This window comes from Typopeltis vanoorti, chromosome 14, assembly GCF_054136105.1.
Source record: "Typopeltis vanoorti isolate ZY-2024b chromosome 14, IOZ_Tvanoo_1.0, whole genome shotgun sequence".
In the NCBI taxonomy this organism is placed as follows: domain Eukaryota; kingdom Metazoa; phylum Arthropoda; class Arachnida; order Uropygi; family Thelyphonidae; genus Typopeltis; species Typopeltis vanoorti.
In genome coordinates, this window is record NC_143562.1 from 19,972,985 (window position 1) to 20,000,098 (window position 27,114).

Consider the following 27,114-nt stretch of genomic DNA (forward strand, 5'->3'; position numbering starts at 1 on the left):
GGGGGGGGGGTTACAGAAAAACTACTCTGTAAAAATCTCACCAGGAATACTTTGTTGGCAATGCCTACAATCACATACAGTCGGAAACAACTGAAATTGAAAACCAGGTAAGAATTTTTCCAAAACAAACTGTAGGAATATCAGAAAACTGAAAATTAGGAAAGTTATGTTTTTTTTTCTTCTACACTGATAGAACAGTTAACATTTGTATAAACTATTTATATTGGTACCATGACTATACTTCATCTGCTGAATGAAATAGTGAAGCAAACATATTATCACAGGCAAAACAAAAAACTCAACTCTCTTTGGCTGTCATTCCAGTTCGAAGTGGATGACAAATAAAAATAGTGAATGTATCCACTATTTTGAGAAATCATGAAGTTCATAAAATTAATGAACTTACTTAGTAAGAAAGAGTTCATTAATTTTATTTTTTTCTCTTCTTGGTGTTGTTCATACTGTGAAGCACTATTATTATGAAGGGGTATGATGTTTTATATAAAGTACTATTATGAATAACCAACAACACCTAAGCCTTTGTATACATATCACACCTTCTTCATCTCTTCCTGTCAGGGTATCCACTCATCCTCATTCAACCACATCTCAATTATTCGTACAATTTTTGGGTAGAGAGCATATTCCTAAAATGTAGGCATATTATATATGCACTCATAGTACTGATTAGTTTTCTATGAGCCAAATTAGTTGGCAGTGACAGGCAATGCAGACTAACATGTTTAAGAAAAGAGAAGATGAGATGATCTCTGTCAATGCAACAATTTTATTCCTCTTATTTCTGATATCTTATCCCTTCATTCCAACTGTGTTATCATAATTAAAATCACATATGAACATTACCTTTTAATTATTTGCTAGACTAATTTCTGCCTATATATTTCTTTGTCACTGTCCTTCATCTTGCCAAATTTAAAGTAACATCAAACTAAATATTTAATCATGTCTATATCCCACCATAATGGCCTGATTGGCCGAGTGGTTAGCATATCCACTCTCCACCCAAAAGGCTGTGGGTTCAAATCCCGCCGTGGGCATGGATGTCTGTGAAAATACTAGTGGTGGTGGACAGTAGATACCTTTGGTGTAGATGATGCAGTTTGGTGGATGCCCTCCCTTGATGAGTCTTGGACTCCCTGGAGGTGTCAAATAATAATAATAATAATAATAATAACAGATGGTTTCAGGACTGTACAATATGAGTTATAAGGATCGATTGAGGGAATGTGGACTGCAGAGTTTGGTGGATAGAAGGAGAGGTGATATGATTGAGATTTCATACTTTAAACTGTTGACAGGCAGTTACAGGGTGGACATTGGAGAGTTCCTTCACTTGGTGGAATGGTGGGAAGGAGCAATGACAAGGGGCCATTCCTGGAAGTTACGAAAGGAGGCTGTGCACAAGAGAGTGAGGAGTGGTTTCTTTGTGTGGAGGGTGGTTGAACCTTGGAATGCATTACCTGAGAGAGTAGTTGAAGTGGGGATGGTCAATGGGTTCAAGGAGTGGTATGATAAACTTTGTATTTCCTAAAAACGATCTCCCACGATGAGTCTTTTGACTCCATGGAGGCCTGGATAATAATAATAATGCTTCAAAATTACTGTGCCTATTTCGTACTTGCATCTCCACCTTGCAAGGGTATAACTCCTCTGCTATGACCAACAGCACCCACCCCCTAGTCTTCCCTTTCTATCTGTATAAACCTTATATCTCATCTCTTTGTTGTCTGATCACACATTCACTACTGTTTCCAGCACTCATTTTCAGGCAGTGTGACTTCTCTCATTTCCCTATCTGTCTTGCATTCACGCTACTCAACTCTCCATTCATACACACTCCCTCAATCTCTCCTACCACACTCTTTCTGCTCTTTCATATCATCTCTTTCCTCAAATCTCCTGTTCTACCATTGTCATTACTCTCCTTTCCAGTAATGACCTCTCCAGTTTACTTGTATTCAAAACCATTTAAATGCAATCCATCACTCTCTTAAACAATTTCATCCAGCTCTCAAAGTCATCCATCCTACTTATTCAAAAATTGCACTCCATTCTCCTCACACGGCTGTGCTAATGTAGGGAGTTGCACTATGCAGATAAAGTCAGGGGTCTTAGGGTGACAGTTAAATAAGAATTAAATCTCAGGAGACATTACAAAGATGGCAAAGATGAAAAGAGAATTACTTCAATGGGAGAGAAGAACACTAACAAGCAGAGAAAGGAAAGTGAGAATTGATGAGAAGAGCTTGAAAATATTTTGAAGGCAAGTAGCAAATTGTAATTAATGAGAGAGCTGAGTGAATGAAATCTGTAGAACTTGATGAATAGAGGAAATTGAGTGATGTGACTGAGATATAATTGTTGAGAGCATGCTAGATAGATACGAGAAAAATCTTTCAAAGAGCAGAAGAATAAGAAGAAAGAAAAGAATTTTTTATGGACGATGACAAGTGGAATGCATTGCCAGAGAGAGAGAGAATAAGTGCATAAAGGATGAATGAATTCAAAGTATGGTGTAGTTAAGTATTGACCTCCTACAATAAGTTTTCACTCTGCCTTTCATGTGTGCAGCACAAATAAAAAATAAATAAATAAAATAAGCATCTTGTACTTTCATCATAGTTGTAATTTCTGACACATTTATAGTATTTTAAGTATGTACCACACAATATTAAAAATTAACTTGCAATCCAAATTAAAAGTGCACTCAACACAGCTCTACTTAAATAGTTTGGCTGCACTATGCTGATGATGTGTTTGCTATTTGGCTTCATGGTCCAGACACATTGGATACATTTTAGCACATCTTAACAGTCAAAAATCCTAAAATAAACTTTGCCATAGAAAAAGGAAGAACAATTGCCTCCCCTTTCTAGATACATTACTGACACAACTTACTAATGGCTTATTATCCTTTTCCATTTATAGAAAACTCACTCATACAGGAAGTTATTTACATAAGAAATCACACACCACAAATCTTCCCAATAGTATTCAAAACATCCTCAAAACACTGACTCACTGAGCCAAAGCTATTTGTTCAAGTGACAAGCATGTGAAACTAAGCTCAGGTGCCTTTGCAATACCTTTTTAGCCAATGGCTACAACCCATATAAAACAGATAAAATACTGCATACAACATCCATCCCTCCTGCAACCAACACACAAGATCACAGCAAAACTATTCCCATCCAATATATTAAAGGAACATAAGAAAAAATAGCCAAAGTTCTCTACAAATATGATCTCCATGTTGCTTTCAAATCTCATTCAGCTAGTTACCATCATCCATTCTCCTAAAGATCAACTTTCTTCTTGCATATCCTGGAGTGTATAAAGTTCCTTGTGCCTGCAGTTAAACCTACTTTGGACAGACTAGTGGATCAGTTCCACCTTGAAGAACACAAAAATTACATCTGTGATCATCTATATGACAAGTTGAGATTGGCAGACCATGCTCTGGATACTCCTTTATATAGGATTAGAGTTAAAAAAAACAAAACATCGATATTACATAAAAGTCGTTATAGGTCTGAGACTACTTTTAGAATCAGCATCAGCTACAAGTATGGTTGCATTAATTTGCCAAAGATCTGGGAGAGATATAAAATTAATTCAGAATAATCTGAATTAATTTTATGGTTATCCCACCCATAGAGAGTGCCATGTAAGGATGTTAGTTCTGTTTCAGTCAGAGTTTGAACTATTTTCCACAATTATTTAGTTCAGCGCTGTGTGCTTCTTAAAGTTATAATTTGTGCTCTGAAGATGCTGGATAGAAAACCAGTGAAATATTTCAATAAATGTATTTTTTCCTCTCTCGGTATTGTTTATACCTCAAACAAGAATGCTTATGAATAAAAGTGAACAAGTTTTCCTTGGAAGTAATACTTCCAGAAAATTTCTGAGGCAAGAATGCTAGAATGTAAAAAGTAATTTCTATAGCAATCTTGAGTCTATGAGAAACAAGCAGAATAATGATGAATAATGACTGAATTATTAAGGTGAAATATATCATTAAGAAGAACAACTCTCAAAAAAAAAGTTTACAATATTTACAAAACTTGATGAGAAAGCTCAACAATTTTTGCCTTGTTCTGTCAGCAGCACAGATAGCATATTGTTCTTTGTAGCTTCATGACTTCACTAAAAGCTTAGTGAAGTCGAAAAGTTTACTACAAGTTTAATAGCTTCACTACTAAACTTTCTGCTTATTTCTTGTATATAGTTTATAGATATGAACTATTTATGAAAAGGCAACAGCTTGGAGAGTATTCAGTTTTCATTATTATTATTATTGTTGTTGTTGCACAGATAGCTCCATGGAGTCTGAAGACTTATTGTGGGAGACCCAAATTCTCTACACAGTATCTGTCATACCTCTCCTTGAATTTATGACTGACAAAGCACTCACAATAGACTCTGGCAATATATTCCACTCATTTGTCACTTCCAAGGAAAAAAATCTAGTCCTCATATCCTTGCTAACTGCACTCTTACTCAATTGGAAATTGAGTATGACCTCTTGTTCTGCTCCCTCTAGTCAAGTGATGAAATATTTCCTTTGCATCAATCATATGAAATTCTTTTAGCCACTTCAATAATGTCTCCTCTTTTCTGCCCATCAACCAACTTATGCAACCCACAAACCCTCCATCTGTCAGCATAGACAGCATTTCACAGACCACTCACCTCTCAATCCTCTCCACCACTCCTCATCCCCAAGAAATCCAAGTGAACAGATCTGAGCACAGTAATCCGGATGTGACCATATCAAGGCCTTATAAAAGAGAATGATAACTACCTTATCTCTGCTTGGTAGCATTTAATTCAATAAGCAAGTAATTCTATGTGCTACTTTGGTGACCTTTGCAATATGCCCTCTGAGTCTGATGGAGTGGTGAGAGCGAGAACGGTCAATGGGTTTAAGGAGTGGAATGATAGACTTTGTGTTTCTTAGGGGGGACCTCCCCTCGATGAGTCTTGATAGACTTTGTGTTTCTTAGGAAGGACCACCCACGATGAGTCTTTTGAATCCATGGAGGCCTGAATAATAATAATAATAACTTCATTGCATTTTCAACACCTCCTCCAAATTCCTAGCTATATAAGTTTCTTGGAGCATAATTCCAATGTGTCACACAGCTCATAATCTTTTTTCATCCCAAAATGCACAGTTTTACACTTTTTCACACTAAAGTGGTATCCATTATATGGTATGGCACAAAAAAAAAACTACTGAATTTTGACACCCACTTCAGTACACGTGCTATGAGATTATGCCATTCAATGCACATTAATAGAAGAGCACGTGTAAAGTCTACGCCGTTATATTTAGCTGTAGCAATGGTGTTATCGTTGGAAGAAAAGACATTTATTGTTCAGCATTATTTTCATTTATACAGTGTTGGTAGAGCAAATGGTCCAAGTCTATGACATACTTGTGAGCAGTTTGTTTGTTTGTCATTTCTGTAAGCGTGCCCCAAGCAATAGTGTCATCATTGCCATAATGGGCCTTACTTCATTGAAGAGGGTATTGTAACTGTGACCTTGAATAGTGAATGCTATATTGAGAATATGTTGATTCTGTTCACCCAGGATTTGCATATGATATGTCATGCAAAAAAAACATTCCATTTCGTGCACAGATATTCCAACAGGGTGGAGCAATTTGTCACACATCATGTGGTTCTAGAGCATATTTATCAGAATACTTTCCCGGGAGGCTCATTTCAAGGTTCACAGAATTCCTGCACCCTTCACGTTCTCCTGATTTTATATCACTTGATGCCTTTGTTTAGGGTATATTGAAGGAATGGGTATTCAACCATGACCCACCTTCAAACCTTGATGAACTAAGGGATAAAATTACACAATATGTCCAGCAGATGTCCCAACCCTTGTTCTCCATGATGACAGACAACCTTCACATGTGCTATGAAACCTGTCTTGAAAGACAAGGTGCCCATTTCGAGCATGTAATCTACCATCATTAATGCTTTATTTGATCAAGATTCCACTGATAGTTGTGGATGTACATATCATCATGCGTAAACGATAAACACGTTTACTCTATAACATATATCGTTGTAGTTATTCAGTACTGTTTTTGTTTTTTTGTGTGTGTGTGTGTGTGTGTGCCATATTGTACAAGTTGTACAAGTGAAGTTTCACAAGACTTTGTACTGGGACTGTTATTGTTCAATTTTTTTTGTCAGTGATATGTCAAAGGATTACAGGAAGATAGATATTCAGTTGTCTGCAAATGATGTGAAGCTTGGGAGGATTATTAGTAATAGTGCTACTGTTGTGGCTCTTTAAGAGGATTTGGATAAGCTGGAAAGATGAGCAATTAATGGGAATATCAGTTTAATACATAAATGTAAGGTTTTGAAATTTGGAATCCACAGTGGGATGCTTCAGAATTACTTCATGTAGTTATACTGAAAGAAGTGGAGGAAGTATGGGATCTTGGGATGACTGTATATAGAAATGTGAAGTTAAGAGGAAACTGCAAACTCTGTGAGGACAACCCAGATAATTGATGTAATACTGAGGAGAAATGACCGTCTGATCAAGACTACCTTTATCACTATGCTCACTATATATGATATCATGACCTCTACAATGTTGGTCATGAGAACAGACTGAGGGTATGCCAGCTATAGAGTTTGGTGGATAGTGTGTGTATGTATATACATACATACACACACGCACATACACCTCTTTATGAGTTTTAGCTTGCAAAACAATTTTTAGCCATTCTTTTCTTTTCTGTGCAATATTCTTCCAATTTTTAACTTATATATATATATATATTTGAAAGTTACCATGATGTATATAGAAGAAAAAACAACAGAACAATATTAAATAACATTAAAAAGGTGCAATGTTTAAGAAATCTCATATGAATTCATATATGAAAAGTTTCCTTGCTTGAATCTAAAAATAAAAAAAAAATCATTATTCATTGTTGCACAAATTATGCATGACTGTAATAAATTCTGTAGATTTTGAACAGTTCATAGTGGCATAACACAAACAGTAGATATAAAGGGGACCTTGGTTCTGATCTTAAATGCAAATACAAATTATATATACTGTTAATCATACTAATGTTAACTATTACAATATTTTAAAACACTTAACTACTATGTTATTCTGTTAAGTGGTTCTTCTTCTTCGTCTTTTTATCCATTAAAGAGCATTAGAAATGCTCTATTCTAAACAACAAATAAATAAATAATAATAAAAAAAAAACAGGAAAAGAAATTTAAGAAAATACTTACTTTTCTTCTTTGATCTAGCTCTGGTGGACAACTTTTAACACAAACACATTGGGCTTTTCCTTGGTCATCAAGTTCACATATGCGGCCTGCACCACAGTGAACCTCAGAGCAGGGGTCTGCAATAGCGGGCAGATATTTTCAGCAGAGAAGCAAGCAAGCGAAATAGCAATTGATGACCGAATTCACATAGGAAGGGTCAAATATATTGTAATCTAGTCATATTTATAAATAAAGCTGATTATTGCTTTCCTTAAATTTCAACTCATTTTACCAGTGTGTCAATCATCGTAATTTATGCGGCTCACACAGATAGGCCCGATGAAGAGAGTGAGCAGTTTTACAAAAACCTACAGACTGTATTGGACTGCCTGCCAAGAAGAGACGTCCTTTTCATCGTAAGGAACTTTAATGCAAAAGTGGGAAAGAGTACAAGAGTGAGTTCGGAGTGTGGAATGTTTGGTCTGGGTGAATGTAATACCCATGGTGAAAAACTGTTGGAATTTTTCAATGCTAACAGATTAGTTATTACCATTACTTGATTCCAGAAGCACCCATGACAGTCATACACTTGGACATCTAACATTGATAGGTCAAGACACCAGATTGATTACATCCTGGCTCTCCAACAGTGAAAGACAAGCATCTTCGATGTGCATACTTGTCCAGGAGTAGACTGTGGTACTGACCATCAGCTAGTAATAGTCAAAGTAAGACTGAGACTCTGAAACCTTCCAAGTCATGCTCATCCTGCAAAACTGGATGCCACAGTAATCCCTAATGGGTTCACAGAAGAAACTTCAACAAGGTTGGACGATTTTTTTTGAGGCCAGTAAAGAGAACTCACATGAAATGATGTGGGAAGGGGTCAAGTTTATAATAGAAGACAGAACCAATAAGTATCTAGACCCAATTAGAAGACCAAGAGACCCATGGATATCAGATTCAACACGGGATCTGATCGAAAGGAGGTGGATGGAGGAAACCGAGAGACACAAGGATTGAATAATATAAAAGATTACATAGAGAAGTCAGAAAAGCCATCAGACAGATCAAGGAAAGTTTTTATGATAATATGTGTGAAGAGATAGAATTCCAGATGAAGAGGTACAATTATAAAATGATGTTTCATTTAGTTCATGATCTAAAGCACAAGTTTAAGCCCAAATTGAATGTCATCAAAGACAGGAACAGAGCAGTATTAACAGAAGATTTGGAAATCAAAAACAGATGGAAAGAGTTCTGTGAGGAACTGTACAGCAGAGAGGATAAAGAAAATTTGGAAAATTTCTATTTGCAACCTCCTCCACTTAGGCTTCAACCTCATGCCTAAGTGGAGGAGGTTGCAAGTAGAAATTTTTAAGCAATTAAATAGCTTAACAGCCATAGAGCCACGGGTGCAAATGGAATCCCAGCAGAGTTAATTAAGGCCACGAAGGATAAGAGTATTTCATAGATTGATTACATGGATATGCGAGACAGGATCATGGCCTAGAGATTGGAAGAAGTCAGTCTTCATACTTTAATAACTACAGAAGAAAGGAGATATGAAGGATTGCAAGAACTAGAGAACTAATACTTCTATAGTTATTAAAGATCATTGTAAATAGGACTGAGTCCAAAGTTAAGGCAGAGATGTCTGAGGAACAATCAGGTTTTAGGAAAGGTGAAGCAAAGGGTATCAGAGATTAGATCCGATTCTTTGTCTTAGACAGATTATTGAAAAAGTATAAAGAATTTGAACCTCCATAGCTCAGTCGGTATAGACAAAGCCCTTTGGTTGGAAAGGGCTTCATCTTTGAGCTAGACAATCTCGTACGGAGGTAGAAGGTTTTTTCACCTGGAAACTCGGGTTTTTTGCCCCTCAGAACAGGCAAACTGGTCCTGTCAACACACACACACACACACAGATCTACAGTCAAAAATATATAGGAAACTTTTCCCCTGCACTTGGTTCTTGGGTTGCTGTGCAGTATTAGCTCCAGTGTTGTATTATGGGTAGATCCATAATTGCGAGCCTTCAATATGAAAATGCCACAGCAATTAGGATAGGTAGCAGATTGATCAGTAATCTGAGGTATGCTGATGATATGGTACTCCTTCGTAATGACAAGGAAGAACTAGAATGTATCCTTAACAAAGTTAATAAGATCAGTAAGAACAGAGAACTTTAACTCAATCCCAGCAAGACAAAGATTATGGCTCTCAAGGAAATATTGACAGAGAAGCTCCTGAGAAACGTGTACCTTAACAGAGAATGAATTAAGGAAGTCAACAAGTTTGAATACCTGGGATCTGTTATTAATGTGAAGAATTGCTGTTCAAAAGACATCAGAAGAAGACTAGGAATGGCTAAAACAACAGTCAGAGATATCAAAAATCTGGAAGAATAGATCTATCTCCACAGGAACAAAGTTAAGAATTCTAGATGCAGCTGTTTATCCAACAGCGACTTAAGGATGCGAGACCTGAAACTTAAAGAAGTCTGATAGGAAAAGGATGGTTGCTTTCGAGATGTGATGTTATAGAAGGTTGCTGAGAATATCATATATACTGAAAAGCAGTCAAATGGATGGATGCTAGAAAAGATTTGCAAATGTATGGAGGAGCAGAGTCCAGGATGAGGCAGGTATGCCTCAGGGCTCTGTGCTTGGGCCATTATTGTTTAATTTGTACATAAATGACATAGGAAATGGCTGGAAGGGAGATATTCATTGTTTGCTGATGATGCAAAGTTGGGTAGCACAATAAAAAATCAAGCTGATGTTGAGAGTTTGCAGGATGATTTAAATAAGCTGGCAAAATGGGCAAAAGGTAATGGATGTCAGTTCAATGTGGAAAAGTGTAAAGTTATGCATTTTGGGATTCAAAGATTACCAGCTGTATATCACACTGATGGAATGGTACTCCAAGAGATTGATGAGGCTAGGGACTTGGGCATGTTGATGGATAGGGAGATGAAGTTCAGAAGACACATTGCTAAGATGTCCAAGATTGCACATAGGATTACTCGGTTATTGAAGAACACACTAACATCCAGAGATAAAGAGGTTATTATTCCTCTTTATAAGGCGTTGATACTTCCACATTTGGATTACTGTGCTCAAGTCTGGTCACCTGGATTCCTTGGAGATGAAGAGGTTGTGGAGAGAGTTCAGAGGGGAGTGACTAAGTTGGTGAGTGATGTAAAAAATGCTCTCCACATTGATAGATTGAGAGCTTGTGGATTGCAGAGGTTTGTTGATAGGCAGAGAAGAGGGGATATGATAGAAACATTTAAATTACTAAAATGTTTTTATAAGATTGAATCAGGCAATGCTAGAATGCATTGCCTGATTCAGTTGTGAGTTCTTTGTCTGTAAATGAATTCAAGAAGAGGTATGATAGATATTGTTTTGATAGTTTGGGTCTCCCTGCAATGAGACTACTGACTCCATGGAGATACCCATAATAATAATAAATGCTGAAATACTTTGGAAGGATGGAAGGAGGACTCTCAAACCAGTAATAGAAGGTAAAGTTCTTAGAAAAAGAGGAAGGGGTAGACCTTCAGCGAGATGAATGGATGGTGTGTCTGGAATTACTGATCTTCACAGAGTTGACATTTTCAGAAAGGCATATGACCTGACAAGTGCTGGTGTGGAACATTACCAAGGAAAGAAGTACAATTTGCACAGATGCCATATGGCATCTGTGCAAATTGGAGATCATCAGATTGCATCTGATGATGTCTAATGAGCTGATTGATGAGATATTTTTGCTAATTTTTTTATTGTTATAATTCTATATGACTTCTTCTGTAAAGAGATATGATTTGGAACTTCAGTCAAATTATAATGTAAAATTTATGGTTCTAACTTGAAATAATGTTGAGCAGTATTTTCTCTTACTGGCATCTGTGCAAATTACATAAACATGTCATTAGGATGCATTAGCTGTATTGTCAAAATAGCAATACAGCATAATTCATAAGGATGTATATGTGTACTGGTTTTCAGCCATTACAATGTTAGCAAAATAGATGAAATTTTACTCCCTTCCAAACCTTGGTTTTGAGAAAATAATTCAGAAATATATATATTTATTTAAGTTCATGATCGCACAAGAAATTATATAGAAAAGTAATGTAATAAACTTCTTTAATAATCTTCTGTGCTTTCAGTAGTCACTCTCTCTCTTTGGTTAGTAAGCAGCAAACCAGTTCATGTCACATTGGAAAAGACCTGGGTTCGATTCTCGTCATGACGAGGGGAATCCTTACATGGGGTTTTTCAGTTCAAGATGAGTTAGCTGATCTCATATGGTGGTAGCAGAGTTTTTTCTCCCGGAAACTCGGGTTTTTCATCCCACGTACATACAAATCGGCCTTCAGAACACACACAATTTACAGACAAAAATTACTGTTGTTGGTGATGGGCGATAGATGGCGTTGATGGTAGTAGTGTCGTAGTTGGAGAATTAAGTAGCAGTGAAGAGGTTTAGATGTATTTAGCGAAGTAGAGTAGTGTGTGCCCTCCCAAGATGAGTCCTTGGACTCCCTGGAGGTGTCACGTAATAATAATAATAATAATATCATTGGTTGCCAGACGTTAGTTTATACTGACAGAGGTATCATTGCTAAGGCAATTAATAAAATGATTTAGTAATAATAGAAGGATGAAATCCTGCTGTCCAAGTGTTTTCATCACACATAACTTGTCTGAAAAGATACTTAGGTTCAATTTACATCTCTGATGAAAAGAAAATTTGTAACTTATCTAACATAGATAAGTTAGCTGATCTGGCAGAAATAGTAGGATTTTTACTTGGAATGTCCCTAGATGAAAGACAGACTAGCCTAAGGACATGTATATAGACATATAAAAGGCCACTGACAATCCCAGCTATCAAGTGGCTAGATTAAAGTGAGCTACAAGTTTTGCTTAACATAGATATGTCAAAATAATATGAAGAAAAGAAGATCAGAAGACATGATACCTTTTCTTTATATCAGAGTCACCAGTAGCTTATATCTAGGCATAAATAAGGCATGGACCATTGCTGAATATTTTGTACACACATGAAACTATATATCAATATGTGACAGAATGGTGAACACCACTGATAATTTGAAAGTGTGAACTGTTAATCAGGCTAGAACCATCTAAACTGCATAGTACTAATTTGTTTTAGTGTAATTCAAAAGAAGACAGCCAAATCCTAGATGCTGAAATGCAAATAGTTTATATAACACCATAACAATGTTTGTACTAACAGGAATAGAAATCAAAGGGTACAAAATAATCAGGGAAGATAGAAATGATAAAGAGGAAGTAAGTGGAGTAGTACTGCTAATAGATTGTCCCTTAAGAGTAGAGAATCAGGATGAAAATGTGGAGAATAGTTTTGAAAGTATATGGCATGAGGTAAAGGTAGGCAGAACAAAATATTTATAGACCCAGAAATATTACTATTATTATTACTATTACTATTACTATTATTACGGGCAACTCCAGGGAGTCATTAGACTCATCGAGGGAGGCCCCAAATCATTTTCATCACAACTATTCGACATTCATACAGTATCTATCATACCTCGCCTTAAACTCATTCACTGTCACAGCATCCACCACAGACTCAGGGAGCGCATTCCACTCATTCACTACTCTAAAAGTAAAGAACCCAGCTCTAACACCTTTACTAACCACACTTTTGCCCAGTTTCCATGGATGTCCCCTAGTCCTCCCACAACCAGCCCTGTTCTCAAAAATATCTTCTGAATTAGTTTTATAGAAACCCTTCAGTAATTTGAATGTCTCAATCATATCTCCCCTCCTCCGCCTATCAACCAATTTTTGCAACCCACAAATCCTCAACCTGTTCTCATACGGTTCATTCCACAGACCTGCTATCATCTTGGTCACTCGCCTCTGGATCCTCTCCACCTCCTCCCCATCAAGAAGAAACCTAGGTGACCAAATCTGAGCACAGTAGTCGAGATGAGGTCTTATCAAGGCTTGATACAGAGGAACAATAACCTGCTTGTCTCTGCTTGTCAATGTATTCTTCAGCAACCAAGTGATTTGATGAGCTGATTTGGCCACTTTTGCAATGTGTCCCCTAAATTTCAATTCCTTATCCACCAACACTCCTAAATCTCGTGCCTCATCAATTTCCTGGAGCACGGTTCCACCAATGCAGTAAACTGCCTCCCATCTTTTCACCCCAAAATGCATAACCTTACATTTTGCCACATTAAATTGACATCCATTCTCCCTAGCCCAGACCTCCAATCTATCCAAATCATCCTGCAAAATTTTGACGTCATCTGCATTCACTATTGCCCTACCCAACTTCGCATCATCCGCAAACAAATGAACTGTTCCTCTCAGATCCTTTCCTATATCATTTATGAACAAATTAAACAGCAGTGGTCCAAGAACAGATCCTTGTGGTACACCACTAGTCACAGGCCGTCTTGTGGACTCTACTCCTGAGTAAACCACTCTCTGATATCTCTCCGTCAACCACCCTCCTATCCATCTCACCAACCCTATGTCCATTCCCATATGCTGCAATTTACTGATTAGAATTCCATGTGGTATCCTGTCAAAGGCCTTAGCAAGGTCCAGCAGAATCACTGTAAACCCATTACCCTTATCCAGTTCAGCCGTCACTGTGTTATAATACGTGAGCAAGTTACTGAGGCATGACCTACCCTTCACAAAACCATGCTGTCCCCTATACAGTATCCCATTTTCTTCTATCCAATCTTGTATTTTCCTCTTGACTATTTTCTCTAAGACCTTGATAATGATTCCTGTTATGCTGATTGGCCGGTAATTTTCAACAGCAGCCTTGGAACCACCTTTGTGCAGTGGAACTATTTTCCCCTCTTTCCACCCCCTTGGGACTGACCCAGTCCTGAGGCTCAAATTAAACATAATGGTCAAGGGCACTGACAATTCTTTGGCCGCTTCACGTACGACACGAGCTGGTATACCATCCAATCCCACAGATGTATTGACATTGAGGTTCTGTAATAGACTAGTTACTTCTACCTCATTCATCACAATTCCAGTATAAGCTGTTGGTTCCTCCATTTCCGCAAAGCCACCACCTGGATGATATACTCTTGCAAAGTGCTCGCTCAGTAATTCCACAACATCGACTGATTCAGTTACCTCCCTACCCTCAGCATTTTTTAAGATCATTCTACCATGAGCATTTTTCCTTTTACTTGCAACATATTGAAAAAACTGTTTGGGATTCTCTTTAGCCTGCATGGCCAATTTCCTTTCGTAATCTGCTTTTGCTTTTCTTACCACCCTTGTTACCATCCTGGCCTGAGCTTTATACTGTTCATGCACCTGATGGTCACCCTTCTCCTTAAATTCCCTCCACAATTGTTTCTTTTTTTGCAGCTCAAGCTTAATAGTGTTATTCATCCATTTAACCCCTACCTGATTTATTATTCGGACTCTTGGTATACAGTCAACCATTGCCTCCTGCAAACAGTTCTTAACCACCTCCCATGCACCATCAACGTCCAGCCCTTGCAGTTTTACATGCCATGGCATTGAGCCAAGCACACACCTAAGCTTGTCATACTTACCAGCCCGGTAATTCCACATATACCCTGTCTTAATTGTAAATTCGACTCCTTTAGCCACCTCCCAAGTCATGACCTTATGGTCACTCTCACCAATTGGTGGCAACATGGTCATGTTCGTTACAGCTACATTCTCAGTTGCAATTACTAGGTCCAGCACTCTCTGCCCCCTGGTATTTTCCAATACATGTTGCCGTAGATAGTTGTCCCTTAATAACTGCATAAAATCCAATTCCTTCCTCCCATGTGCCCTTTCCTCTTTCCAGTCAATGTTACCATAATTGAAATCACCCATAATAATTACCCTCCTTCCATTCATTTCTTCTATTTGCTTATGCATACTATTCCCACCATCCACTCCATCACCCGGTCTATAGCAGCACCCAATTGTATATTTTGTTCTGCTAGATTGTATCTCACACCAAACAGCCTCAAATGTGCTTTTTTCCCCATCCTGCAGTTCAACTTCTATACTCCTTGGCTGAAGCTCATCAGCTATCATCAATAACACTCCTCCCCCCTTTTTATTCAGCCTATCACTCCTGAACACGCTATACCCATCGCATTCAATCCCACTAGCTTTATCATCTTCTGTCAGCCATGTTTCACTAATACCGACAACCTGTGGCCTGGAAGTGCCAACCATGGCCAAAAACTCTTCCTTCTTGTTCCTAATACTCCTGGCATTAGTGTACATGAATCGCAGAAGCCCATTTGTCCCATCCCTACTTTGATTCCTTATACTAATTATCCCATTCTGATTTGTTGTCCGTCGTACTCGCCCTGGCATAATATACTCATTCATACACTTAACTGCCCCCCCTAAAGTCTGCATATCTACTCCCCCCCTCTTAATAAATCTAGTTTCCCTGAGTCTGTACATCCACTTCCACATCATTCATCAACACTCTTTCAAGTCTCCGTACACCAACTCCATTCAAATGTAACCCATCCATCTTATATAAGTCCTTTTGCCCATCGAACTCATTCCAGACATCCACAAATTCCACACCACTCTCCATGCATAACCCACGCATAAAGTCATTGGCAATTATTGCCCTCCTTCTAAACACTTCGCTGTCATACCGCGGTAAGATACTCACCATCCTAACTCTCTCACTCTTCTCTTTTGCTACCTCAAACAACTCCCTCACATCCTCTATCATTTCCATTTTGTCCTCTTTCAAATCATTCGTTCCTGCCACTATTATCATCTCTTTCACCCTCTGTTTTTGCAGTCGAATAGATTCGCTGACGTCCTTTATGTTCGCACCCGGCTGGTACGACTTCGTTAAACTCTCAATTATTACGCCTCTTAATAGCGAATCCCCATACAGCACTCGCCCCTTCATTTTATTGACGTTTACGTACATTCTATTATTTGCCGTCACAGACTTCCGCCGGTTATTTGTCGGTACGTTCAACACACATTTTTGCATACGCTCCAGTTGTCGTTTGGCTCTGTGTATCGCGCCATTTAAACGGGCAATTTCGCTACTCGCATTTATCTCACCATTTTCATTATCGATCAAATCATCCATTCCTTCGGTGTTTCTTCCTTCATTTACACTTTCAGCGACGCTCTCACACATATCTGGCACTACCACGCAATTCTCTAGTACACCGCCATTTTCTACATTCTGACTACCGTTAACGATATCAGTCTCGATACACGAAACACGCTTGAAGTCCTCATTCTCTTTACACTTTCTACACATATTAACTCCACTATCACTTTCTAACCAGACTCCTACCGCTCTTCGCAAGGCATACATCTCACAGACAGCACATTGCATAAATTCCTTTACATCAAAACTCTTAAGCAAGCATGGCGACCTGGCCGCCATTTTTTTCTTTATCGGTGCCATGAGTGGAATGAAATATGGAGTGGAATGAAATATGGAATGGAATGAAAAATGAAATATGGAGTGGAATGAAAGATAATAATAATAATAAAGCACTCAAACAGTGCTTTATGAGTGAAAGATGTAATCATTACACAGGATTTCAATATGGCAAATCCTCCTTCCAATGTCTGAGATATTATCTGAAGCAGCATGCAATGAAGGAAAGAGAGGATCAAGAATTTTAAATTTGATAAAATTCACAAGCATATTCAGCATTTCAGAATGGGATTGTGAAGGAAGTATAGTAAGTGAATGTATTTAGAGGAAAAGAAATTAATAGTGTATAGCAGCTAGATAAAAAATGTTTGAAGTCATCAAGGAACTGTAATTCCTTAAAATATAATATGAAAAGAAATAAAGAGCTGAGGAAGTGGAAATGATGGAACTGGAGTCACTCATAATAAGTAATTGAGAAGCCAGTAAGCCATCTCAATTACTCAATATTCTAGGAGTAGATATGATTTTGTTTTGTGTTTAGGCATGTATGCTAGGGAACTAAGAGTGCTCTTGACATGGTGTCTTGCCTCTGGAAGAAAACAAATGAAGCAGGTAAGAAGAAACATCAAATAGTGCTCCTTCACAAAGGTGGCCACTATTGTAATTGAAATTTATTATTAAGACTGAAGTAGTACAAATGATAAACAGAGAAATTAGTTAACACCAGGATACAGGACTGGGTGGATGGGAATACAATTCTTGAAAGCCACCATGGAAATTGAAGGGACAAGTATATTTTGGTAAGCTACCTATATTTTTTAATGGCAGAAGTTCATGAGGAGAATGCATACTGTATACTGTGGCATTTTTGGATTTTTCAAAGGCATCTGACAGATTACACATAACAAATTAGCATCTAAATTGCAACCAATAGAGGTGGATAGTATAGTCTGTTAATATACTATAATAATAATAATAAATTAACAACTGGATAGAGGATTGGCTGAGAGAAAGATATCAAAGAATGGAGGAATGGATGTGAAAAGAGATCAGTGAAAAATGGGATAATGCAAGGCTCTGTACTTGATCCACTTCTCTTCATGCCATATAAAAATTATAAAAATGCTATGGTGTGTGGTTTGGGAGAGATATTCTGTTGTTTGCTAATGATGCAAAGCAAGAGGAAGTTATTTATTAAAAATGTGGCTGATATGATGCTTCTTCAGGAGGATCTGAATCAATTTGGCAAAGTGGGAAGAGTTGTACTTGGAGGAGGTAAGGAAGCCTGGAGTAATAGTGGACAGGGTTTCAAAGTTTCAAGGCCATTTGAAAAGATGTCAAAGGCAACCCATAGTATTACTGCTACAATGAGAAGAACATTGACAAAACACACACAAAAAGGTGATGGGCCTGTGACTGTTCACTAGTTTAATGCTGACATGGAAATCTTAGAAAGGAGTTAGAGCAACTAAATAAAGTAATTTTGGCTGCAGAATGAACATTATCAGGATAAAATGTAGTGCTTGGTAAAAGGAAGAGATGATATGATTGAGGCATATAAGTTATTAAGAGGAGCTTATCAGGCAATTTTTTGAGGGATTTTTCAAAGGGTAGAAAGAATAAGAACAACAAACCATTCCTTGATGTTGCATGAGGATGTGGCAAACAAGAGTGTGAAACTTAAATATAATGGGTGTACCTTTTGGACAACTCGTATAGCAGAGTATATAAGTTCTTTTCGCTATACCCTTTGGTATTAATTTGGTCACTGATGAAGCCTCAATAAAGGCTGAAACCGGTCTGGATAGTGACCTCCCACCATAATGTAAAAACAGCATACATTTCCTAGGAAATGTGTTTTTACATTATGGAAAATACCAAGAATAGCGATCAGAACTTTCCCCACCTTTGCAACGAGTTGCTCGTGTTTGTACTACGTTCTAGGACTACTTGCATTTTGCTCACGCTAGTATTCGCCGATACTTTTATAGTTTTTTTATACTATATTCGGCATGAAACTCTCTGATTCCAATCTTTGAGTTTCTTATTCGGTTTTAAAACAATGTGGGATCTAATATCCCCTTAATTTAATTAAGAGTGTGAAATTTTTTTTTGAATGGAGAGTAGTGGGTGATGATTGTCCAGAAAGCATGAATGCTAACACTGTGAATGAATTTCAGATATAGCGCAGGAATTGCTGCACTTAGAGTGCACCTTATGTAATGAGTTTTTGACTATATGATGTATTGTAATGATAAAACAAAAATAAAACTCCAAAGATATGAACATGCATTAAGCAATGCATGTTTATATCAGTTTTTAAAAAAGTTTGGTTTTAACTGGTAATTAATTAACGGAATTAACAACGCATATGAAGTATATTAATTAAAGATAACTTTAATGAATCACTTCTATATTTTGGCAATGTCACATTGCCATCTTCAGGAACATAAAGATATGGTATGTGCAATAAGGAACTAACAAAGCAAATGAGGAAGAAAGTAAGAAACTAATTTTGTTCCTAAAGTCCTAATGGTGCCCTCTTGCGGGCTAATTTGGTAGTCTTGGCAGTTGGGCTGAAGTTCTCATAATGAAAGTCTCCCAAATTTGGGGCAGTTTCATGCACCCAAATTTGTTGAGGTTAGGAACGTTTTTTAGAGCTGCTGAAGATTCTTTGAATAATCTTTCGTATTTAAACTTGCTGCAATGGATTATTTTTGTTTTCTTCCAACGAATTTTATGGTGGGTATCTAAGGCATGGTCTGCCAATGAGAACTTCAGCCCAACTGCCAAGACTACCAAATTAGCCCGCAAGAGGGCACCATTAGGACTTTAGGAACAAAATTAGTTTCTTACTTTCTTCCTCATTTGCTTTGTTAGTTCCTTAGTGCACATACCATATCTTTATGTTCCTGAAGATGGCAATGTGACATTGCCGAAATATAGAAGTGATTCATTAAAGTTATCTTTAATTAATATACTTCATATGCGTTGTTAATTCCGTAAATTAATTACCAGTTATGTCTAACCAACGTATAAGTCTTACTACTAGAAGTTTGGTTTTAATTTAATTTTAAAAATTTTATTGAACCATTTTAGATGAATGTAAATCAAGTCCACAATACACAAACAATATATAATCTTATATCAGCACACCTGTGAAAAAAATTCAGAATTTTGAAGAAATATAACACTTTTACAACCTAGAGCTGGTTATCCTTATTTGCATTCCCAAATTCAATTTCTTCCCTTGTAAGTTTCAGATGATTACACAGTCCCTTGCACCTGTAAGTTGGTCTACTATGGACAAACTGAAAGAACAGCAAATCTCTACAAAAAGAATACAAAAAATGCAGCTGCAAAAAATGCCATTAATTTGAATACTCAAGCATAGCAGATCACCCACAAAATTACATGAAAAAAAAGACACTTTGGAATTTGTAACCAAACTCGAAAACTATCAAAGCCTTAATAAATACAGATAGGATGTTCCCAAGATATAGTATATGACCTCCATCCAACAAGAAGAGTTATTTGTGATAGTACTAAAGTTGTGGCCCTTCTAAGAATTTGAATAAAGTGGACAAGTTGGAAAATGAATGAGGATCTCAGTTTAATACAACAAAATGTGAGATCTTGAAATTTGGGATTCATTGATAAAAAGTTGCATACTCTATTGAGAGAACTATACTAGAGAAAATGGAAGGCAAGGAACCTTAGAGAGTTGCCAGTAAGTCCCCTAAACTTCAAGTCATGAAGATGGTGAAGGTAACAACATGATTACTGCAACACCGAGAAGACTGTTGACCAGCAAATACAAAAAGGTTTTTGTATTTGCTCAAATTTTGCTGGTGATTAAAGTACCAGACATCAGATGTCTGGTGCTTTGATCTGGCCACCAGGATTTGAAGGGAATAAATTAACCTTGGAGAAGAACAAAGGCAGATAAGAAAAATGATATTAGGACCGTACAGTGTTATGAGGAAAGACTGAGAGCATGCAGACTGTAGAGTTTGGTTGATAAAAGATGAAGAGGCGATATGATTGAGAAATTTAAATTGCTGAGAGGTAGTTACAGGATTGATACTAGGGAGATCTTTTTGTATATGGTTGAACAAGGTGAAGAAGCAAAAACAAGGAGCCATCCCTGGAGGTTGCAGATGGAAGTGGTAAATAAGAGGATAAGAAGTAACTTTTTTTGCATGGAGGGTAGTTGGATTGTAGAATGCATTACCTGATTGTGACTCCATGAAGTCCCTGAATAATAATGATAATAAATAAAAGAAGGAATAAATGTCGTGGCTACAATATTTCTTTGTGTGTGTGAATATATTGTTTTGCTGAAAATCAGCTTTATTTATAACAGAAAAATCAATCACGCTCAACACACACATTGCTTAATACTGCAAGCATAGCGCAAGATATGTAAATTATTTATACACATTGATAAAAAACGACAACAGCAATAAGCAAAATAGTTCCACCACCACCTAGCAGCTTCCAGCAGAGCAAGCTGATTTTCGATTTTTACTAATGAATTTCAATATTATTCATTTAAATTTTAGAAAATTATTAGCATATTCAGTATAATCTTACAAAATGTAGGATTAGACTGCATAATCTTAAGAAAATATAAAACATACTATATCACATCACACCATGAATTCTATTGGCAAATGCACTTAAACTTATTAATTCAAATAAGCTTAGAAGCCAGGAACAAATTTAGTTTACAAAGATAAAATATTTAATTTCCATTTGGTATATACCATGTACTAAAGATTTATAGCCAACTTGATTATTCAGACAAAATAAAGTGCACCTGCAAATGCGGCATAAGTTAGGTAACAATAAAGCTTATTCCACCACCACCAGCACTAGTGCAATTATTTGAACAACTAAAAGCTACGGCACACCCTTAGGCAAGTAATAATGCTGGGGAAAAATCCAACTTACGCTTGTAGCCTGTAAGAAAAACAACAGATGACTGTGATCCATTTCAGCAAAACTAGAAGTGGAATAAAAATACTGTTAATTTATACAGAAAAAAATTCTCATTATAGAAAGGTTCCAAACCAGAAAATACACATATACACATATTCATATGTTCAGAGAAGCAGTGTGCATATGAATCCTCTTAATGAGATCATGAGGGTAACATTCCAGAGTAATATCATTTTTATTACTCACCTCAGGATTGGCTCCAGTGTTTTTTCATCTTCAAAGAAATCCAGATGACCAAATCATTTACTATTACAGTTGACTCTCACTATAGCAAACACCATTATAATAAACTAGCTCACTATAACAAACTACTGGAAACTCCCAATCCAAGATCCATAGCAACACTAATATCATCATCTGCTATTTTCTGTCTACTGCTGGATAATGTCTCTCCCTGAAGTTCGTCATTCTGTTCTATTTTGAGCTTTTCTATGCCAATCAGTTTCAGCCATCTCTTAAATGTCATCCTTCCACTGTCTCTGTGATCTTTCTATAGCTTTTAACATCTATGGGATACCATTCAGATAGCAACTGTGTTCATTTTTGAGTGTTATTTCTTGCAATATGACTGTTACAATGTCTCTCACCCTGGTCTAAGCTCTGATCCAAGTATTGCACTTTCTGTCTTGAGTGGCAATACCAAGCAGTGATCTTTCCATTTTTCTCTGGAAGCACTCAATTTTTTAGTTAAAGTTCATGTTTCATCCCATATGTCATCACTAGAAGTATACAACTGTCGAATATTTTTCTTTTCAGGCAGATTAAGATGTCTCCTTTGAGTACTTCATGGTGTTTTCCAAAGGCTACCTAACCAAGTTGAATTCTTTTTATAATTTCTTTCTCAGAGCCTCTCTCTACTGAATCTTTGTCTTACTGATCCTGCCACATATAGTAACTTCCTAAGTAAACATAGGACCTTTGTGAATCTTCTCTAGACCAATGACCAAAGACCTTTGTGAATCTTCTCTGGACCCTTTCTAATATATCCTCGTCACCATGAAAACCCAGTGACCAAATCTGTACACAATAATCCATATGAGGCCTGATCAAGGCTTTATACAATCGCAATCATAACCTCTTTATTTTTGCACATCAGGGTCCTCTGCATCATTGCCATTATCAGATGTGACGTCTTCACAAATTGTGCAACGTGGCCCCTGAATTTCAGGTCCTTGTCCACCACCACTCCCAGATCTTTCATCTCCTCTACTTCCTTTAAAGTTTCCCCACCAAGTGTATACTTTTCATCTCATCATTGCTTACCAATTCTCAAAACCTTACACATTTCAACATTGAACTGACAGTTCCACTTACCTGTCCATTCATGCAATCTATTCAAGTCCTCCTGTAAGGCTATAGCATCTGCATTGTTTCCCCCGATTTTGCATCATCTGCATATCACCAGTTAAACCATTCCAATAATATTAATATACAAATTGAACAACAATGGTCCCAAAACTGACCCCTTTTGCACACCACTAGTGATCTTCCTCTTTGAGGATTGCACCCCATATACAACTTTCTGATACCTATCTAAAGCCAGTCATTGAACCAACTCAGAAGTCTCTTATCCAATTTCCATTTCAATTTAACAGCTTATTATGTGGCAGTCTATCAAAAGCTTTTGCAAAGTATACTACTGTATATGCATCTCCCTTGTCCAAGACATTTGTAAGTTAGTAAAACATGATCTACCTTGAACAAACCCATACTGATAACCATAGAGAATACTATATCCTAATTCTCACCTAGATTCCTTGTGGATGAGAAGATGACAAAGAGGATACAGGGATGAGTGACTAAGATTGTGAAAGGTCTATGGCATGTTGCCTATGAAGACAAATTGGTCTGTGGGTTATGAAGGCTAGTTTTTACAAGGAAAAGAGAGGATATGATAGATACATACTATAAGTTATTAAAGGGGTTTTATAGGACTGACACAAAAGGCATTTTTTGAATATATAGCAGGCAGTGAAGGATCACACCTGTAAATTGTGTAAGAATGTGATTAGCAAGGGTGTGAAGACTAGATCCTTTGCTGAGAGGGTAGTGAATGGTTGGAATTGGTGGCAGAAGTGGCTATGAGTGCTTCATCAGTTAATGAGTTCAAAGAGAAGAATGACAGGTATTGTGTGAAAAATGGTTAGTGCAGGCCTCCTACAATGAGTTTTTAACTCCATGGAGATGTCTGAGACAACAATAATAACAAAATAATTATGCAGGAACCACCTTTGAGTCTGATTCAAAGACTCTTTGCAAGAAGCCTGCAGTAACCATTATTCATATAATACTTATCATATCTCTCATTAAACTCATTCATCAGCAAAGAAGTCATGGCTGCCTCTGACAATCCATTCCATTCATTCATTCAGCACTCTAAGCAAAAATCTAGTCTTTATGCCTCATTTTCTAAGCAAAAGGGGTACCCTCTTGTTCTTTCCCGTCCTGTCAGGTATTGGAACATGCCTTTAGTAACTTATATGTTTCTATCATCAACTTGGTTACTTACAAACCTTAATGAGATCTTCACAGGAAGATAGGTGCATTCCATACTAGTCACCATTTTCGTCACTTGCCTCTGGATGCTCTCACATTTCTGCATCTGTGCACAGAACTGGAAGTACTCCAGTTGTGGCTGTATCAAAGCATTATACAGAAGAATAATAACATCCTTGTCTCTACTTATCAATGAGATCTTCAAGATCCAAGTGATCTTTTGAGTTATTTTGCCCACTTTTGCAACATACCCTCTGAACTTCTGAAGTTTCTTGCAGTCCAGTTTCATCAATGTAATACAGAGCTTGTAATCTTTTCAACTCAAACTGCACAACTTTACACTCTTCCACATTACAGTTCACCCATGCTTGGTCTATTTAAATCATCTTGCAGGATCTATACATCACTATTATTAACTATTGCCATCTCCAGTTTTGCATCATCAGCAAACAACTGGACATTCATTTCCTATGTTATTAATAACAGTGGTCCAAGTACAGAGCCCTGTGACACATCATTTGCAGCTTGCCTTCTCTTGGATTCTACTCCTATACTATTCTCTGATGTCTATCTCCATTTGCTACAATTTAGGTAACAGAGTTCCTCAAATGCCTTTGCAAAGTCCAGCAGGATCATGGTGTAACCATTTCCTTCCAATTCTGCTTTCACTTTATTGTGACAAATGAGTTAATCACCTAGGGTAAGGCCTACCGACCAAAATTCATGTTGACTGTCATATAGTATCATATTATTCCTCTACAATCATTCCTGAATTCTGCCTTTAACCAATTTTTCTAATACTTTTACACCAATGCCGCTAAGATACTGATCAGCCTATAATTTGTTGCCTTTGTCTTGAAACCTCTTATGTAATGAACCTATTTCCTCTCTCTTGGGACTGTGTCAGAACTAAGACTTAAACAATTAGGCAACATCCATTCTCTTGCACCTTGTCATAATATATGAAATTTATAATATATTTAGTTGGCCTGGTTGGTTAGCACACATCCACTCTCCAACCAACAGGCTGAGAGTTTGAATGCCACTGTGGACATGGATGTTTGTGATTGTCTTTAGATGGGAGATGAATTCCATTGCCTAGTGTGAGACCATCACCCTGCTTATTGGAGTTCTAAAGTGGCTTGAAAAGTTCTGTTTGTTTCTAGAACAGGGTTTCTGGACTATGTAAAAAATACAAATTAAAAAAATACAAAAAAAAATATATAACTGGTATGATTATGGTAGGTTAACTTTAATGAGTCAGATATTAAGAAGATGACAGAAGTAGAAGACAGCTGAATTACTGAGTAATCACTTTGTGAGGGTGTATCATCAAGGTGAAGATAGTGCATAAGTGATGGAATTAAAGCTGATACGAGAACAGAGGCCTCAATGTAAAATGGGCATGGAATTATATGGGATATCAGCATACTTAATCCTGTGGTCCATCTAATAATAATTTGTGTATTATGAAAAAATGTAAAAGAATTGCAGTGCTTTTGACAAGGCTGTTTAATTTAAGCTTCAGCACTGACAGGGTAGCAAGCAGTGTAAAGAGGACAGAGAGAACAATATAAAGGGGAACTCAAAGACAGCAAAAGTAAATTATAGACTGATCAGTATCTCAGGAGTAGTAATTAATGTATTGAAGGTGTTTGTTAATGTCAACATTAGGTCTTAGTAATTTATTCATTTCACAAAATAAGTATTTGACAGGATTCCATAAAGAAATCCATTGCTTAAATTGACAGACAGGATTCCATAAAGAAATCCATTGCTTAAATTGGTACAAATGGGAATGAATATGAGCTATTGATAAGGATAGGAGGATTGAATGACTGACAGACAGACAGACAGAATCTGCAAAGAAGAATTAAGAAGACAGCAGCAGGTGACTGGTAGTGTGCCACAGAGTTCTGTACATGAATTGCTGCTTAAATTGTATATTAATCATACTGGGGATGATTTGATGGAGGAATATCCAGTTGTTTGCTATGATGCTAAATTGGGAATGCAATTGGGAATAAAAGTGATGTAGAGATTCTGCAGAATTATATAAACTGACTTACAGTGTGAGCAAAGGATGCTCACAATGTAGTGGGTGCTAATTCAATATAAGTAAAGTTATGCACATCGGACTGAAAAGATTACACACTGAGCATTACATGATAGTGAACCAAGGCATGAAATTCAAAGGACATATAGCAAAAGTTGGTAAAATAGCACAGAGCATATTTTGGATGTCAAAAAACTGATGAATAGGGAGCAAGGAAGTTATTTCTCTTTCTATGGCTTGGATATAATCAGATTGCTGTGAGAGATTTAGACATCTGAAGCAATGTAAGCTTATTTAATAGTTTGATGCTTGCCTTCTGCCACCCATATACATTGGTAATATTTTATCCTATTACTCAATATTATTGGCAAAAAAAAATTACTCAATATTTTTTTGCCATTTTCATGTGACAAGGAATACAGAACAACAACGAGCTAAGGGGATTTCCATTATCATACACTGTCTAACATTTATGACAAATATTAGACAGTGTATGATCTATCTTAACTTAAATAGCCTATTTAGACCATGTCATAATCACATTTACATATGAACCAATTATGCAGTAATAAAATAATATGCAGTAATTAGTTTACTTTCTTGAAAGCTGTCTCGTTCTATCAGGAAAATATTTCTGCAATGTTTTTCTAAGATGCTGTTGTATCTCAGCACAGAGATGACAATCCAGCTATTCTCAAAATTATTCAAAGTTTATTTTTCACTTGGTTAGACTATAATAAATTTAGTTTAATCCTTTATCCAAGTGTGAGCAAACAAAGTTTGCGACTGAAAATATCTTCAGGACTGGGGTAAGGC

General features: G+C 37.0%; 1 protein-coding gene across 2 annotated transcripts in view; it reads right to left on the minus strand.

Annotated features, from left to right (window-relative positions):
- The window catches only part of LOC150099280 (SPARC-like), a 91,986-nt gene that overhangs the window by 25,813 nt on the left and 39,059 nt on the right, over window positions 1–27,114 (minus strand). For both annotated transcript variants that reach the window (XM_090403937.1, XM_090403936.1), the window contains exon 4: window positions 7,311–7,426. In XM_090403937.1, coding sequence (XP_090260063.1) covers window positions 7,311–7,426 — 116 coding nt within the window. The remainder of the gene's footprint in view (window positions 1–7,310; window positions 7,427–27,114) is intronic.